Source organism: Limulus polyphemus, unplaced genomic scaffold, assembly GCF_000517525.1.
Source record: "Limulus polyphemus unplaced genomic scaffold, Limulus_polyphemus-2.1.2 Scaffold736, whole genome shotgun sequence".
Taxonomy (NCBI): Eukaryota; Metazoa; Arthropoda; class Merostomata; order Xiphosura; family Limulidae; genus Limulus; species Limulus polyphemus.
The window spans coordinates 257704-276569 of NW_013666346.1; the positions used below are offsets into that span (position 1 = coordinate 257704).

General features: G+C 32.3%; 1 protein-coding gene across 3 annotated transcripts in view; it reads right to left on the minus strand.

Annotated features, from left to right (window-relative positions):
• Positions 1 to 8219: 8219 nt before the first annotated feature.
• LOC106460260 (cytochrome P450 3A8-like) overlaps positions 8220 to 18866 on the minus strand; it is a 65337-nt gene continuing 54690 nt past the window's right edge. For all 3 annotated transcript variants that reach the window (XM_013919947.2, XM_022386931.1, XM_013919946.2), the window contains 3 exons: positions 17830 to 17973; positions 11099 to 11261; positions 8220 to 8567 (listed from right to left, as the gene is read on the minus strand). In XM_013919947.2, the coding sequence (XP_013775401.1) occupies positions 8484 to 8567; positions 11099 to 11261; positions 17830 to 17973 (391 nt within the window). In that variant the 3' untranslated portion in view covers positions 8220 to 8483. The remainder of the gene's footprint in view (positions 8568 to 11098; positions 11262 to 17829; positions 17974 to 18866) is intronic.

An 18866-nucleotide genomic window follows, 5' to 3' on the forward strand; every position in this document is an offset into this window, starting at 1 on the left:
ACAATATGAATTTAATGATGGGTGTTATATGTAAATATAGATTTTTAGAAGTGTATTGTAAAATCCTTAATATTACGCTACTAGCATAAATATCAAACATTCCAAATCTTTATTTTTTATTCTTCACAATACTTTATAATTCATTTATAAAACGAAAATGGAACATTCCACATTATTTTATCTTTAGAAATTTAATTGCTTGACTTTCAAGTAAAAAAATACATTCCAAATATTTTAATTCAAGTAGAACAATGAATCGGTGAACAACTCTATCACGCTATTATTATATTTGTCACTTCTGTTGCTATCTAGTGATATTTTGTATACAATTAAATTCGCGTGTGAAATACAAAATGTATTTTGATTTTTCAGTTTTTCAAGGCATTTCTAAGTCTGGTGTTATAAACTGACAATAGTTTTTAATTGTTTTTTGAATATTTGTTTATCTAAAGAAATAAAGAGTTTGATTCTTATTGTTTGAGTTAGCATTACTGGATCACTAAACAGAAACCTTCATTACTTTTGAACAAGAACACTTTAATATCTTTGACAAACACTAAACAACTGTGGAAACTTAAATTCAGGACATAAAACTTTAGTAATTATACCTCGTCAGTAAGACATAGTTTAGGAAGTGACGTCTAAATCAAAATACGAAAAACACCGAATCTCATTTTGTACATGATTATACTTAAATAGGCGTTAGAATACTACTCCGTACAGTCTCTGTGTTTTAACTTCTGCTTAAAGAGGAAATACTCTGTTCAATTTCTGTAAGTTTTACTTAAATTGGTTCAAAACTGTTCAGTCTATATGTTTCATCTTTGCTTAAACTATTGTTTTTTAATTTCTGCTTAAAACTGAACTACTCTGTACTATGGTATTATCTTTCCATTAGTAGTAGTGACTATGTAAAGTCAGGTATTACTTTCCACTAGTAGTAGTGACTATGTAAAGTCAGGTTTTACTTTCCATTAGTAGTAGTGGCTATGTAATGTCAGGTATTACTTTCCATTAGTAGTAGTAGTGACTATGTAAAGTCAGGTTTTACGTTCTATTGGTAGTAGTGACAATGTAAAGTCAGGTATTACTTTCTATTAGTAGTAGTAGTGACAATGTGAAGTCAGGTTTTACTTTCTTTTAGTACTAGTGACTATGTAAAATCAGGTTTTACTTTCTATTAGTTGTAGTGGGTATGCAATGTCAGGTATTACTTTCTATTAATAGTAGTGACTATGTGAAGTCGGGTTTTACTTTCTATTAGTACTAGTGACTATGTAAAGTCAGGTTTTACTTTCTATTAGTACTAGTGACTATGTAAAGTTAGGTTTTACTTTCTATTAGTACTAGTGACTATGTAAAGTCAGGTTTTACTTTCTATTAGTACTAGTGACTATGTAAAGTCAGGTATTATTTTGTATTAGTATGAGTGACTATGTAATGTCAGGTGTTTCTTTCCACAAGTAGCAGTGACTATGTAAAGTCTGGTATTACTTTCCACTAGTAGTGACTATGTAATGTCAGATATTGATTTCCACTAGTAGTGATTATGTGAAGTCAGGTATTACTGTCTATTAGTAGTAGTGACAATGTAAAGTCAGGTCTTACTGTCTATTAGTGGTGACTATTTAATGACAGGTTTTACGTTCCACTAGTAGTAATGACTATATAAAGTCAGGTTTTACATTCTATTGGTAGTAGTGACAATGTATAGTCAGGTTTTACTTTCCATTAGTAGTAGTGACTATGTAATGTCAGTTGTTTCTTTCCACAAGTTGCAGTGATTATGTGAAGTCAGGTATTACTTTCTATTAGCAGTAGTGACTATGTAATGTCAGATATTACTTTCCACTAGTAGTGATGAAGTGAAATCAGGTATTACTTTCTATTAGTAGTAGTGACAATGTAAAGTCAGGTTTTACTTTGTATTAGTAGTAGTGACTACGTAAAGACAGGTTTTATTTTCCATTAGTAGTAGTGACTATGTAAAGTAAGGTTTTCCTTTCCATTAGTACTAGTGATTATTTAATGACAGGTTTTGCTTTCCACTAGAAGTAGTAGTGACTATGTAATGTCAGGTATTACTTTCTATTAGTAATAGTGGCTATTTAATTACTACTACTATTGGAACGTAAAACCTGACATTAAATAGCCACTACTACTAATAGAAAGTAATACCTGACCCTAACTATGTAAAGTCAGGTTTTACGTTCTATTGGTAGTAGTGTCTATGTAAAGTCAGGTTCTATTCTTCGTTAGTAGTAGTGACTATGTAAAGTCAGGTATTACTTTCTATTAGTAGTAGTGGCTATTTAATGTCAAGTTTTACGTTCCAATAGTAGTAGTAGTAACTATGTAAAGTCAGGTTTTACGTTCTATTGGTAGTAGTGACTATGTAAAGTCAGGTATTACTTTCTATTAGTAGTAGTGGCTATTTAATGTCAGGTTTTACGTTCCAATAGTATTAGTACTAACTATGTAAAGTCAGGTTTTACGTTCTATTGGTAGTAGTGTCTATGTAAAGTCAGGTTCTATTCTTCGTTAGTAGTAGTGACTATGTAAAGTAAGGTTTTCCTTTCCATTAGTACTAGTGATTATTTAATGACAGGTTTTGCTTTCCACTAGAAGTAGTAGTGACTATGTAATGTCAGGTATTACTTTCTATTAGTAATAGTGGCTATTTAATGTCAGGTATTACTTTCTATTAGTAATAGTGGCTATTTAATGTCAGGTTTTACGTTCCAATAGTAGTAGTAGTAACTATGTAAAGTCAGGTTTTACGTTCTATTGGTAGTAGTGTCTATGTAAAGTCAGGTTCTATTCTTCGTTAGTAGTGGCTATGTAAAGTCATGTATTACTCTGTATTAGTAGTAGTAACTATGTAAAGTCAGGTATTACTTTGTATTAGCAGTAGTAACTATGTAAAGTAAGGTATTACTTTCTATTAGTAGTAGTGGGTATGTAATATGCAGCAAGTTGAATAGTTTATTGTTCACTACTCCATCCGTTCACTTGAACAATTATTTCAATCTGCTTGATATTCCTCCCATGGTACCTTCCCATCATGATATGCTGGTTTCTCAATTGATCCCCTAAATTCCATAACTTGATGAGGTAGTGGTGCAGCTAGAGTAGTCCTGCAACCTTAAGTAACAAAACAAACGTCGACTAGATGGATTCTCATACTCCATAATATCATACTTAACGATGTTGGGGTTTGAAATTATTGACCAGATATAGAAAAATATGTGGCTGATTTGATTAACAGCTCAACTTTCGAATGTTTGACATTGGTGCTGATGCTCTTTTGTACTTTATTTTGTTATAATAATTGTTCTATACTTTATTTAAGTAATTTTGTTCTTCATTTATGTTGCTTTGTACTTCCTTTTTAATTCCATTGGTCTAATTTTCTACTCTTTTTTTTTTACTTTGTTAATGGGTTTTTGTACGTTTGGCTTTTTTTTATGATTATTTTGCAGATATTCTAAAAATATCTCGAGCTTGCCTTCAAGCAAACTTTTATTCACAACTATAATTTGAACCTCATTTTTTGTCTTTCTCCTTTCGATCTTTGTGATTTCTACCAGATTTTCGATCTCGCTTCGTGCACGTCATTTTCAAGTTTAGTCTTGATTTTTAAAAATGTATTTTACCATAGTAATCCCACTCCTGCCAACAGTATTGCAACTGTTGCTATTGCTAGGCGAGTTCTTTTGGATTATTTAATAGAAAATAATGCAAAGTCTAATCCATTTAACGGTAACGAAAGGCTTTATGTTTTCGACTACAAATTCTAGATTTAGACAGTGTCACAAACTAACGATAGGATTAACTTCACAAATAGCGCTAAACACTACTTACTTGTTTATTTTTTCGTATGAATAGTTCTTCTCTTTATTTCTTCTTAGAAACACATATTCAATATTTATGGAATTTAACTACAGCCAAACTGACTAACAAACTCATCAACTACTCTAACATACTTACCAATCCTTCAACCTTAGGTAACAAAACAGACGTCGATCAGATGGATTCTGATACTCCATATATCGTACTTAATGATGTTTGGAGCTGAAATTCTTAACCAGATATAGAAAGATGTGTGGCTGATTTGATTTATAAATTTACCAGCTCAACATTCAGATGTTTTATCCTGGTGTTGATTCTCTTTTGCACATTATCTCCTTGTTATAATTTTCTATACTTCACTGATGTAATTTTGTTCTACTTTGTGAATATGTTTTATACTTTTTCACTTTTTATAGTCATTCTCTACATCTTCTAAACATTTATAGATGTTGTCTTCAAGCAAATTCAATTTTATTCACAATTATAATTTGAACCTCATATCTTGTTCTTGTAATTCCTCTTTTAACTTCCTATCTTTCTTCTTTTACTTGATTTTCTCTCATTTTTTGTCTCTTTCTTTTCGATCTTTGTAATTTCTACCAGATTTTCGATCTTGATTCGAGCACGTCATCTTCCAGTTCAATCTTGATTTTGTTTTAAATTTATTTTCCCACAGTAATCCCACTCTTGACAACAGTATTGCAACTGTTTCTATTGTTAGGCTGGTTCTTTTGGTTTATTTGATAAATAATGCAAAGCCAAAAATTATTTTCTCATCTGTATCTTTTTCAAAAATGCTCCCCAGTGGCACAGCAACATGTCTGCGGACTTACAACGCTAGAAACCGGGTTTCGATACCCGTGGTGGGCAGAGCACAGATAGCCTTTTGCCTAGCTTTGCGCTTAACTACAAACAAACAAAATCTTTTTCCAAAATTATTTTCTCGTATTTTTATTTCTTTTTAGAAACAAAAACTCAATATTTACGGAATTTAACTACAGTCAAACTGGCTAACAAACTCGTCAACTCAATAATCAGTCAACTACTCTAACATACTCACCAATCAATCAATCTACTCACTTATAGCATAAAACGCGTTTTTATATCGCTGAAATAGTTTCCTAATCTTAAAATAAAATTGTTGTCATCAGGCTCAGCACTCATCGCGTGACATTAAAAAGTCTCTTTTTAGACAGTTGTTGCTTTTTACGGCAAAGTTAAACAATGGACTAGCTACACTCTGTCCAACATGGGGAATGGAACCTTGAATTTCAGCGTAGTAATTCTGTAAACTTGCTGCTGACCCACGTGAATATACGTTAATATGCGAATGTCTAAGTTAAGAAACACAGACAATAACAGCATATAATCAACATTACAATTTTGAAACATTTTATAGGGCAGTAGATACTTTCACATTTTAGTTATGTGCATACTGGTTAACAAGTGTTACTACTTAGTAAAAAGTGTGGGCGTGTGTTTGTTATTTGATAATATAAGAGACATGTTTTACTGACAAGTTGAAACATCTTCAAAAGAAATTATAAAAATGAGACCTATAACATCACAACAAGACTCAATGGATGATGGAACATAACATCACATTAAGACTCAATGAATGGAATATAACATCACAATAAGACTCAATTAATAAAATATAACACCACAATAAGAGTCAAAGAATAGAATATAACATCACAATAATCTCAAAGAATAGAAAATAACATCACAGTAAGACTCAATGAATGGACTATAACATCACAATAAGACTCAATGGATGGATTATAACATCACATTAAAACTCAATGGATGGAATATAACACCACAATAAGACTCAAATAATAGAATACAACACCACAATAAGACTCAAATAATAGAATACTACATCACAGTAAGACTCAAAGAATAAAATCCATTGACGAGGAAGATGAGATTCCAGATAACAATGACATTTAGTTAATTCTTTAACTTTAATACATTGTTGAACAAAGCTGTGGTACTGACAAAACGAGGTGTGAACAAAGTCAACATTATGGAGTATTATGCCTTTAGTATACTTTAATTTTAAAATAACAGCACATCGAAATTAGAACCACATAGTTTATACAGTTTGGAAACAATTACCGCAAAATAATAGATGAAAGACACATAAATCCATGTAGTTACTCAAGGCCATAGACGAAGGGGATCAACCCCTCAACATTTCTTCTGTCCCGACAAAAGAAAAAGGAGAAAATAGAAAAGCAGGAGAAAGAGAGAGAGAGAGAAAGTTTTGTTTGTAATTAAGCACAAAGCTATACAATGGTCTATCTGTGCTCTGCCCTCCACGGGTATCGAAACCCGGATTCTAGAGTTCTAATTCCGCAGACATACCGCTGTGTCACTGGGGGGAAAGAGAGAAAGTAAAGGCAGTTTTTTTCTTCCAAAATACGCCGTGTTTATATTATATAATATTTATTATATAACAACAATTGTTATGGTGTAATAGTACACAAACCACGCTGTATTTACCACTTAGAATATGGTTCCTTATTCTCACGCAGGTAACAGCACTTCACCATAAAACAGGTTGCTCGATAAATATTTTAGTTGTCTTATTTACGCCACTAAGACGGCTTGCTCACTAAATATATTGATGTCTTCTGATAGGTAACGGGCTCATTTTTACGAAGGTAGTAAAACATTTAATGAGTAAGCCAAGTTAGTGGGGTAAATAGGGTGACAAATGACTTTACAGTAGGTGTTCGTCATTAGTTACAATGGGTTGATGTTGTTAGTGATTTGTTTAATTAAGTTCTAATGCTTCTCAATTTTGTCAAGTTATTATTCAAATATGTTGATATTATTTGAAACGGCATCTCAAAAGCTCTGCGAGTTTCATGTTTTATTTATTTAAAGTAAAAGTCAATTCTGGCTTGGATATAATCGGTGGAAAGCCACGTTACTAGCAATAATACTTGTTTGTTTATGTAACCAACAACCGCACCACAAAAGCTCTGCGAGTTTCATGTTTTATTTATTTAAAGTAAAAGTCAATTCTGGCTTGGATATACTCGGTGGAAAGCCATGTTACTAGGACTAATATTTGTTTGTTTATATAACCAACAACCGCACCACAAAAGCTCTGCGAGTTTCATGTTTTATTTATTTCAAGTAAAAGTCAATTCTGGTTTGGATATACTCGGTGGAAAGCCGCGTTACTAGGACTAATACTTGTTTGTTTATATAACCAACAACAGCACCACGAAACAAACAAAAAAAAGATATAAAAAAAAAGCTTTATAATTTCTTGGCTTGATGCCAATATATTTATTTTTTGTCAAATCAGTTGTGCCATACTTGTATATTTTACTAAACATTTTTAAGACTAAAATTTTTATTTTCGAACTAAGATTGGTTAACCTTCAAATTACTAATCTGTTATCATACTGTCCACTACCGATAGGGCCTATATATTGTATCGTATGGAGCAATGTTATATTTTTCCTGTTACAGCCCTCGGTGTAAATAACTGACTAAAACATAGGATGAAACCACTCATTTTCTATATATAATACATAGCAAACCCCAGCAGCAGTCATGGGATAAGTTGTAATACTGAGGGTAAAAACTTTTACGTTGTCTTTGTGCGTATGTGTGACATATATTATTATGGAACCGGTTACCAACAAAATTCTGGACCCACAAACAATTTGGTGCAAGAATAGTTTAGAATAATGTGTTTAAAAACCAATGGAGTCCAGATGCCATCCGTAATTCTAAGGCGAACCTCATATTTTGAGGTGTTTTAAGATGGTCACTTATCGTTTTAGATTAAAATGTTCTACTGTCCAGGAAGTCCTTAATCAGTGTGGTCACGAACTTGGTAAAATCAGAAAACTCCGTAACCCCTCCCTTTATTTTTCATTTGAAAAAACCTGCACATGGAGATAAACACAAAGCTCGCTGCTTAGTGATACCAGTTATTGGTATATTTTAGCATAATCTTCATTAGTCACTCTGTGTTGATTTATCTGGTAATAATTAGGTAAATCGTTGTTTATATCATAGGTTAGACTACATATATTCTTCTGTAAGTGAAACATTCTATCTTCTACCATCAAGTTGCAATATTCTTGTTTGAAGATCTTTTCTGTAGTCTAAAGTACGGATGTTATGAAGGTTAATTATCCCTTGCAACCAGATTACACGATCTATTATAACCAGATTATATGGTCAAGAAATGTTCATTTGCTAGAAATGTGAAGAAAAGTGTGTAATACTCGCGAGTGTGCAGGGGAAATTCAATTTTGGAAAGAACGTAGTAACGCTTTATTTTATGTGAATAATGATTTATTCTCTGTAATACAAATTAGGAATACTGACTGTTTCTTTTAATAAAAGGATGTATATAATTCAGAAAGTTGGTTTGTAAAGTTATAACTTTACTACATACATGTTTATATATAATTTATGTTTTTAAAGGTAAATGACTTACAACATTGTATTTGCACAAAGAATTAAGGAAATTATACTGTATAGATTTCTGAGTAATAGAAACCAGGTTATATCTAACCACACGTACATAAACAACTTAAAAAGATCTTATTATCAGTACACTTCAGAAACAGCTTTATAATTGCTCTCAACGATCAAACATCCGCTCGTTTCTCCACTTGTAGAGGCACCTTTTTAGCTTGCAAAAGTCCTTGACCGATGTAAAAATCTAGCTTTTCCTAACAAAAAAATAATTAAAACGAAATAAAAATGTATGTTGCTATTAATTCAAAATAAATCAACACACACTTTGGAACAAATAGTTCGTTCCTTCATGCCAGCATTTTCATTTACACTTTAATAAAATCACTGAAACCAGCGATGAAGTCTACTGTTGATGGCCAACCAAACTAAACATTGAAGTTTTCAACCTGCGAGAAAGTCGCTGATCATTTACAACCACAGACATATTTTATATGTGAAATCTTAAGTTAGCATTAGTATATATCAGTTCGAAAAAACACACATAATATTAGAAATGAGGAAGAGAATACTATTGAAATATATACAAAAATGTCATTAAGAAGTTATACAGTAATTTTGAACCCGGGTTATGATTATCTGTCGTTATTTTGAATAAAGACTACCTTATTAAAAAGCAAAATATGAAATAACTAAATATGTCAAGATTTGATTCCACAAAAACAGAAGCAAAAATGAGAAGTACTAATTTAACATAAGACAAGAATAGGGAATTATCACTGATGATGTTTACTACTGTTTTAGACCAACACATCTTCACTTTGGTCATTTGTATCGTCTATAATTAGTCAGTTGAATACCCACGTTGTTATCAATGCTTTTGGCCATAATCCTATTAATATCAGTGATCATCATGAAGATCTCTGTCAGTAGTGGAGAAATGGGCTGCAAGGCTATGCACTAATTCATTTATCATTACTATAGATCATGAATCCCCTCTTCCTCTATTGAATCTATAGCAAATTCATAACTCTGACCAGAAATATCTCCACTAAGTAAGAAATATATATATATAGTTGAGATTTCTAGTAATACAAAAAACATATATTTAGAATTCTATCCTATTTCATCATGATCTTTATATTGTTACACGTGGTTTCATGCAATGGAATAGATGTTAATACATTTGACAACAAAACTAAGTACATACATTCATGAATTTGATCCACAACCTTAGAACTTTCTTCTATTTGTTTGTTTGTAGTTAGTTATGCATAAAGCTACACAATGTGCTATCTGTGCTCTGCCTACCACGGGTCTCGATACCCACTTTCTAGCGTTGTAAGTCTGGAGACAAACCGCTGTGCCACTGGGGGGGGGCGAACTTTCTTCTATGGTAAGTTCACTTACAATAAAATCTTTAAACCTTTTGAAACAAAAACAACAAATACTACAACTATCTTGTTTATAAATGTTTGGGTGCATTCCAATAATAAAAATTAATGTTTTTATGGTATTGCATACTTCTAGCTAATTTTCAGTCTTGATATATGTAATTAGCTTGCTTTCATCAGAAGATATTGCCAATTAATTATACTATAACTTTCAACTGCCATGAGTTATTTATTAAATCGTACATTGTTCGGACCTTTTACAAGTTAATTAGACATATATCTTCGTCTAATGTGAGGACAAACTTTCATTAGTTGCATCGATTGGTCTTCTGCTGAGTTACGTGTTTTAACAGAAGCTGATGATGATGGCTTTTGTATTACTTTTGTAGACCTAAATCCTTATTTGCAGTTCAAGAGAGGTTTCTACTTTAATGGAACACTGTGTTCTTGGGATATTTCTGATAACAAATTACTTAACTGTTTTTGCTATCTCTGGTGTGCAACTGGTGGCCGGTCGTGGAGTAGGCTCTTTTTCCTCCTGAAATTACGATCCTTTTACTTTACAGATATGGTTTAAAATTCCAATGATAGAACATTACCTGAACTTGGCAAAATCGAGGATGGTGTTCTGGAGTGGGGAAAAAAACAGCTCCGATTGACGTTTTTTTTTGTACCTTATTAAAATTGGCGTTTTTATCGCTGTACGTTTCATGGACGAAATCGTGGCGACAGTTGTAAGGCCTACGTTATTTTACATTTTTATTTTCTATCACAAATAAGCCATAATGGTTCTGGGCCTCTAGAACCCATCTGGTGTGAATCAGTTGTGAAACGTCCTGTTAAGGGAATTTATAAACAGCTGCAAATAGAGGGTACATTTTAAATTGTGGTAACCACTTAAGTGGACATACTCGCTAATAAGGTGGATTTAAACATCCTGAGAATCCTACTTCGGATTTCTCTGAACCATGGAGTTGCTGCGTGTATATACGTTTATTGTCTCTAATAAAAGTTTGTGATTTTATAAACTGTATATAAGAGATGATGTTTCTTGTAACACCAAGTTACGTTGTTATATGGTTACTCAACACAACAATGTATAGCTACATATATTGCTGCTAAGTATTATGATATATGCTTATTTAACACTACTCTTTACTGTTACATAATGCTATTATACAGGGTCACACAAATCAACAGTTATTTAGCACCAAGATATATAGTTACTATGCACGATGATATATGTGTGTATGTGAGTACATATGTACGTATCTATGTGTGTACATACATATTTTGTACTAGACATAAAACAATGAAGTATTCATTCTAATTGTTTATCGGGACAAAGCTCAAAAACATGTCATTGATAAGAAATATTAAAACTATTAAGTTACCCTCGTTTCTGCACATGCGCGGAAGCGGAAGGTTCTCAAAATTTGGGCGAGACAAAGTTTGGCTTCCATCAGGGCAAATCTCATCCCCACACAGTTTCTGGGCCCAGCTCCAAACGGGATGTAAGAGTAGGGATGTCGGTCTTTCTTTTTTTCTGGGAGGAATCTGTAGTTGATAACAACATTTGTGAATTTATTTTACAAATGTTTAGTAACATCTTTTTTTGAAGTAAGAAAATATATTTCTTACAACACCAAGCTAAACTTTTTTCTAAGGCTAGGTTACATGATTACTTAACACAAATACATAGTTACATAGCACAACCACACATGGCTGCTAAACATTATGATATAAGGTAACACCTCGATATACAGTTACTTAGTGCTACGATATAAGGTTATATAGGACAAGGGTTAATTAATATCAAGATGTACGTTTACTAAGCATTATAATATGTGGTTACTAACCATATTTTTTCCCCCAGCTTTAACCAAACTTTAAAATATGTCCAATAATTCTGAAATACATTTCTTAATGATGGAATTAATGAACTGCCCTCCCCACCTCCATGTAGCTCAGCGGTATGTCTGTGGACTTATAACGCCAAAAACCGGGTTTCGATACTCGTGGTGGGCACAGCACAGTTAACCCGTTATGTAGATTTTGCTTACGTTCCAAGTGTATTAATAATGTTTCTGGAGGGCTTACTTAAAAAGAATTTAACAAAGTAAATTCTTTGTTTATTATTTAAAAGTTTAAACAGCTCTACGAATTGTAAATAGATATGTTGTGCTACACGAAGAAACGTTGAACAAGAATAACTTCATATAAATAGCACCATTCTTATTAATAATGTCAAAGTTCGTGAAACTTCACACCTTCAAACTATTTCTTGAACCAAAGTTGTAGATGTAGTTCACCAAATTCAAGACAACTTTTTTACGTATGTTAGTGGAAAGTTAATTACGATTTCTGGTAAAGTATATTCACAAATACACATTAGATGTGTGTTAATTCCTGTTTTTAAGCTAAATATATTAGTTTTAATTACGTAATTTCCAATACAAGAGTAATTGTTTGCCATTTACAGGTTTTAATTCTGTGTTAAAGATTATGTAGGATCCAGTGTTGTGCGAATCTGAACCCGAACAGATGAACACAGGTCCATAAGACTTGGCATTACATTAATTATTGAACTCGAATGGAAGAACACAGGTCCATAAGACCTGACAGTACACTAATTGTTGAATCGGAATAGAAGAATACAAGACTATTAAACTTGGTATTACATTAATTACTGAACCTGAATAGAAAGACACGGGTCTATTAGACTTGGTATTACATTAATTACTGAACCCAAATAGCAGAACACAGGTCCATAAGACCTGGCATTACATTGATTATTGAATCCGAATAGAAGAACACAGGTCCATTAGACTTGGTATTACATTAATTACTGAACCAGAAAAGAAGGGCACAGGTCCGTGAAATCTGGCATTACATTAATTATTGAATCAGAATAGAAAAAATAAGACCTGCCATTACATTAATTACTGAACCAGAACAGAATAACACAGGTCAATAAGACTTCGTATTACATTAATTATTGAACTCGAATAGAAGAACACAGGTTCATAAGACTTGGCATTACATTAATAAGGCTCATGATATTCCAAAACACGAAGAATGAGATAAAAACGTAAGTTAACAAAAGAAAATAATCGTACTAACTTTAGGAGAGTAGGCTCTCCTTCTTCAGCTCATCACGTATTACAAAATTGTGGTATCTATGTGAAAACTGAAATTTTTGTTCTGTAAGTAGGATTAAAAATGAACTCTAAATCTAATGAAGGATTAATGATCAACTGTAATGTAGGGTTAAGGATGAACTGTAATGAAGCTTTAAGGAGAATGAATGTTAATGTGAAATGAGACTTAAATCAAGAGATCACTGCTCCACTTGTGGTGAAACATCAAGTTGTAACCAGAAATACGTTCAATGATTTCATCATTCCGTCTAATTGGGCTAACTCTTAGTAATATCTAATAGCATATGATCTTATGTATATAAAAAAACGTGTTCCGGTTCGAAAGGTCCGCAAGGTTGGAAAAATATGTTAGCTAATTACACATTTTGAACAAAAAGAATCCCCAAGGCGGGATTCTAGCAACAGGAGAAAATTTTGATGCTTCCAAATATGGATAAATTCTAGCTGTTTGTGCTCACGTGATTTTCTTATATTTTTACCCATGATCAGCTTAAATATGTTTAAAAATTATTTTGGTGAGTTGTGAAAAATGTATAAATATCTACGATTTGTTCTGGACAAAATCAAGCATTTGTTACCATGACTACGTTCTTATAAAGTCATGTCGAAAATGAACCAACTGCAAAAACAACGTATATAAGAGCGTGAGAACAGTATTATTCAACTAGCTATATTCATTACCGGCCTGTAGCTTGCTTTGATCGGAAGTCAATATTAGCGAGAATAATCTGAAAAACGTGAAACAAATGCTACATCCTAAAAATGCAACCGTAATCACGTTTTTCAAAATGTAGTGACTTTTTTGTTATGTTTGAAGTTAAGCACAAAGCTACACAATGGGATACCTGTGCTCTCCCAAAACGGGTACCAAAACCCGGTTTCTAGCGTTGTAAGTTCGCAGACACTGGGGGGGGGGTCCAAAATGTAGTGAAGATATAAGCAATAAATAAAGGGAACAACAAACATTATCATTACTGTAGAACCGCGATATAAGATGTTACGACCGTGATTTAATTTTAAATTAGTCCACTGTAAAATATCAGTCAATATCGCTTTGTGTCCGTATCGAAACTCTTAAAAAACAATACGTGTATTTTTATTTACCGTGATTTTTATTTTCATTATTTATATTTATCTAGCATACATTTTACAGTTTACTTGTACGTTGTTTTCTTCCATTTTACAGTGAATACAGTTCATGTATGATATTATTGATGTTTTTAAAGGTGTATCTACTCATCTGGTCAAAACACCAGACAGATAAGGTAAGAAAAACATTTCATAAATAGTCCCATTATTTAATCTTTAATAATGAAACCCAAACCAAACTTAATTGTATTTGTTTGTTGTTAAGCGCAAAGCACTGAAACCCGATTTTTAGCATGAGCCACGGAGGAGGAGGGGAGGATGGCTTGACCTTATTATGTACTAAAAGTCAAAATCACCATTTAAGCAAACCTGTAACTGAAGCAGAATATTTTAAAATTCTGTCTACATTCACTCCAATATTTCAGGCTGTTGCGACAAATTTCTGATATTTTATTTCCTTTCAATACATAAATTTGTCGAGAAAATAATTTGTCAGAAATACTAGTTTTCGCATTCACGTGCGTTTTATTCGATGATTAAGGTCTGAAATTTTATTTTTATTTTTTTTGTATTATTGTTACATATTTTCGAACAACTTTATTGCAGTATTCCCTTTGTTTGAAATTGTGATCAACCGCATGGGCGCTATGGAAACACGGAAAATCACATATAGGGTTTAATTAATTTCAATGTTGAAAAACTTCTCAGCAGAAGCAACAGTCACAGTAGCTGTAAGAAACATCCTAATAGCAATGCACACATTGAGATATATTTAGGGCTTCTCTTTATCGGTTTTTATTTTTTCTAAAAAAATGGTGTTTATTTTTAACTGTTTCATGGTTTTATTTGGATATCTTAAAATCAGTGTTTTCATTTCCAATTTTATGTAGATACATTAAAATCGGTGTTTTTTGAAATTTATACATTTAATACTGTTACGACAGCGGAAGTCACGTGAAGCTAGTAACACGTCATGAACTTCTAGAAGGATCCTGTCCCTTCCTGAAGTTACGAGAGGCAACTAGATATGCGGTAGTCTTGTATATATATATAAGCCGTCAAGAAGCGACGGCAAGGAGGTAATGTGTGTAATTGACAGTTGAGTCGAGCACGTGAGACATTCGTTGTGAATTATAGCGTTTGTTATAGCGCGACTGTGGAAATTAAGTGTATTGCAAAGTTGTATACAGAAAGAATAAACCAGTTTTATTTAAGAAAGGACTTGTGTCGCTAAAGTTTCATCGGAAAGAAATTATACGGGAAGTTAACTAACGACCAGAGACGTAACAATACTATATTGAGTGTGCTTTCTTATTGGGAGTAATAACTGATACAAAATATAGTTCTATTTATGTTAAAGTCTTGTATGTTTGTTTCTTAAACACAAAGCCACACAATGGGCTATCTGTACTCTACCCACCACAGGTATCGAAACTCGATTTTTTCGAGCTTTGTAAGTCCACAGACTTTGAGCCAAAATAGGGCTTTGTACCTTGAGAAAATAATGTAGACACTATTTCCAGCCACGTTTGTTTATTTTTTTAGAGTTTCTAGTTGTAGGCTTGAAAATAAAATTTTTCATTTTGATTCAACTTGCTTCTGTAGATTTTTGACGTTCCTATTCCCCTATTTTTACTTATAATGTAATATGTATGGTTACAACGTTTTACCAGGTTAACAATTACATACCTGATGATGCCACACTAAACTGGTGAAGCGTTGTACCATAAATATTATACCCTGTATATCCGACAATAAACAAGTTTTAAATTAAACTCAATAACCAGATTCTATTGGGAAAATATCGATATTTATGTATCAGGGATGCTTTATCAGTTAAAACCTAAAATCAGAAACCCTAGATATACTGTTAAAACTAAAACCAGGAGCCCTAGACATCTTGATGAAACATAAAATCAAAAGCCATTCATACACCATTAAAACCTAAAATCAGAAGCCCTAGATATGTTGCTGAAACCTAAAATCAAAAGCCCTAGATATACTGTTAAAACCTAAAATCAAAAGCCCTAGATATACTGTTAAAACCTAAAATCAAAATCTCTAGATATGCTGTTAAAACCTAAAATCAAAATCTCTAGATATACTGTTAAAACCTAAAATCAAAATCTCTAGATATGCTGTTAAAACTTAAAATCAAAATGTCTAAATATGTTGTTCAAACCTAAAATCAAAAGCCTCAGATATTCTGTTGAAACCTAAAATCAAAAGCCATAGACACACTGTTAAAACTAAAATTGGAAGCCCTGGATATATTGTTAAAATCTAAAACCAAAAGCAATAGATACACTGTTGAAACCTAAAATCAAAAACCCTAGATATGTTGTTAAAACCTGAAATCAAATAACCTTGATACACTGTTAAATCCGAATATCAAATAACTTAGATAATCTGTTAAATCCTAAAAAAAAACCTTGGATATGCTGTTGAAGCCTAAAATAAAAAGCTCTAGATATGCTGTTGAAACCTAAAATCAAAAGCCCAAGATATGCTGTTAAAACCTAAAATCAAAAGCTCTAGATATGCTGTTAAAACCTAAAATCAAAAGCCATAGACACACTGTTAAAACTAAAATTGGAAGCCCTGGATATATTGTTAACATCTAAAATCAAAAGCAATAGATACACTGTTGAAACCTAAAATTAGAAACCATAGATATGTTGTTAAAACCTAAAATCAAATAACCTAGATAATCTGTTGAAACCTAAAATAAAAAGTCACACATATGCTGTTGAAACCTAAAATAAAAAGCCCTAGATATTCTCTTGAAACCTAAAATCAAAAACCCTCCATATGTTGTTAAGACCTAAAATCAGAAGCCCTCCATATGTTGTTAAAACCTAAAATCAAAAGTCCTCCATATGTTGTTAAAACCTAAAATCAAAAGTCCTCCATATGTTGTTAAAATCTAAAATCAAAAGTCCTCCATATGATGTTAAAACCTAAAATCAAAAGCCCTCCATATGATGTTAAAACCTAAAATCAAAAAGCCCTCCATATGATGTTAAAACCTAAAATCAAAAGCCATACATACATACACCATTAAAACCAAAAATCAGAAGCCCTAGATGTGTTGTTGAAATCTAAAATCAAAAACCTTGGATATGCTGTTGAAACCTAAAATCCAAAACCTTGGATATGCTGTTGAAACCTAAAATCAAAAGCTCTAGATATGCTGTTGAAACCTAAAATCAAAAGCTCTAGATATGCTGTTAAAACCTAAAATCAAAAGCCCTAGATATGCTGTTAAAACCTAAAATCAAAAGCCCTAGATATATTGTTAAAATCTAAAACCAAAAGCCCTATATATATATATTGTTAAAATCTAAAATCAGAAGCCCTAAACATGTTTGAAACCTACAATCAAAAGCAATAGATAGACTGTTGAAACCTCAAATCAGAAGCCCTAGATATGATGTTGAAACCTAAATTCAAAAGCCATAAATACACTGTTAAAACCTAAAATCAGAAGCTCTAGATATATTGTTAAAATCTAACATAGAGTATGATTAATCATTATAGATTATCTGAGTTAGTAGTTAAAGTACATAAAAACAACATATAATACAAATTTCCCTGCTATAAATATTGGTTATAAGACACTTTAGACAACGGTTAAAATTTTCTAAATGATATATCTGAACATAGTTTAAAATATTTTTGATTTGTAAATTAGTGAAAATTATTAAAAATGTATTGGTAAACCATCAATACACAGAACAGCAGAAGTGGAAAGATTAGGCTAAACACCTATTAGGTTTACTCTATCTATATAATTATATGGATGTTTCGTAACTTTTCCTAAAACTAAAGTGAAAAAAATATGCTATCATGTTCAATAACATACTAAAACAAACCTTTCTGGGTCAAACACATCTGGTTGTGGATAATAATCAGGATCGTGGTGGATGGCGTAGACGGGAATCTGAATAAGTGTTCCTTTAGATATTTTAATACCCGTATCCCCCAACTCGTAATCCTCGTTAGCTACCCTTTCCATCCTATTGAAGTGAACCAATGCATAAAACACGAAATTATACACGCAATTAGTAACATTTACAGTCATGTTAAAAAAGCAGGTATCAAGTCATAAAAATTATCTTGTATTATACTATAATATCTTAAAATAGTGAATATAGAACTGAAATTATATCACGGTTTACAAAATGTACTAAAGGTAAGTTAGGAATGTTCTGTAATAAAAAGGAGAAACATTAAACAATATGTTATTTAAAGGAAAGATTATTTAATATCTTAGGATTAGGTCGTCAAGAAATTAATGTCGCGTTTGGAACACTTTCATTAACCACCTGTTACGACAGCGGCGGTCACGTGACGCTAGTAACGCGTCATATTCTCGAACTTTCACGTCCCTTCCTGAAGTTTCGAGAGGCTACTAGATATGCGGTAGTCTTGTATATATAAGCAGCCAAGGAGTGACGGCAACAATGTGTAATTGACAGTTGAGTCGAGCACATGAGACGTTCGTTGTAAATTATAGCATTTGTTATAGCGCGACTGTGGAAATTAAGTGTATTGCAAAGTTGTATTCAGAGAGAATAAACCAGTTTTATTTAAGAAAGGACTTGTATCGCTAACGTTTCTTCGGAAATAATTTTTACGGAAAATTAACTAACGACCAGAGACGTAACACACCCTTCAAGAAACGTACATCACGTACCATAGTTAAACGAATCGTTTAAACGTCACGTTAGTGTAGCCTATATAATGTATAAAGTTTAGTATACTGTAATCCCTCATAGTGATGGAACACGACGAGACACACATTCAGCATGTAATGCTGTTTGAATACAAGAAGGGAAACAACGTCACTGTATCCACAAAGAATATCAAAGAAGTTTATGGAAATGTTTTGAACGTTCGTAAAAGTTAA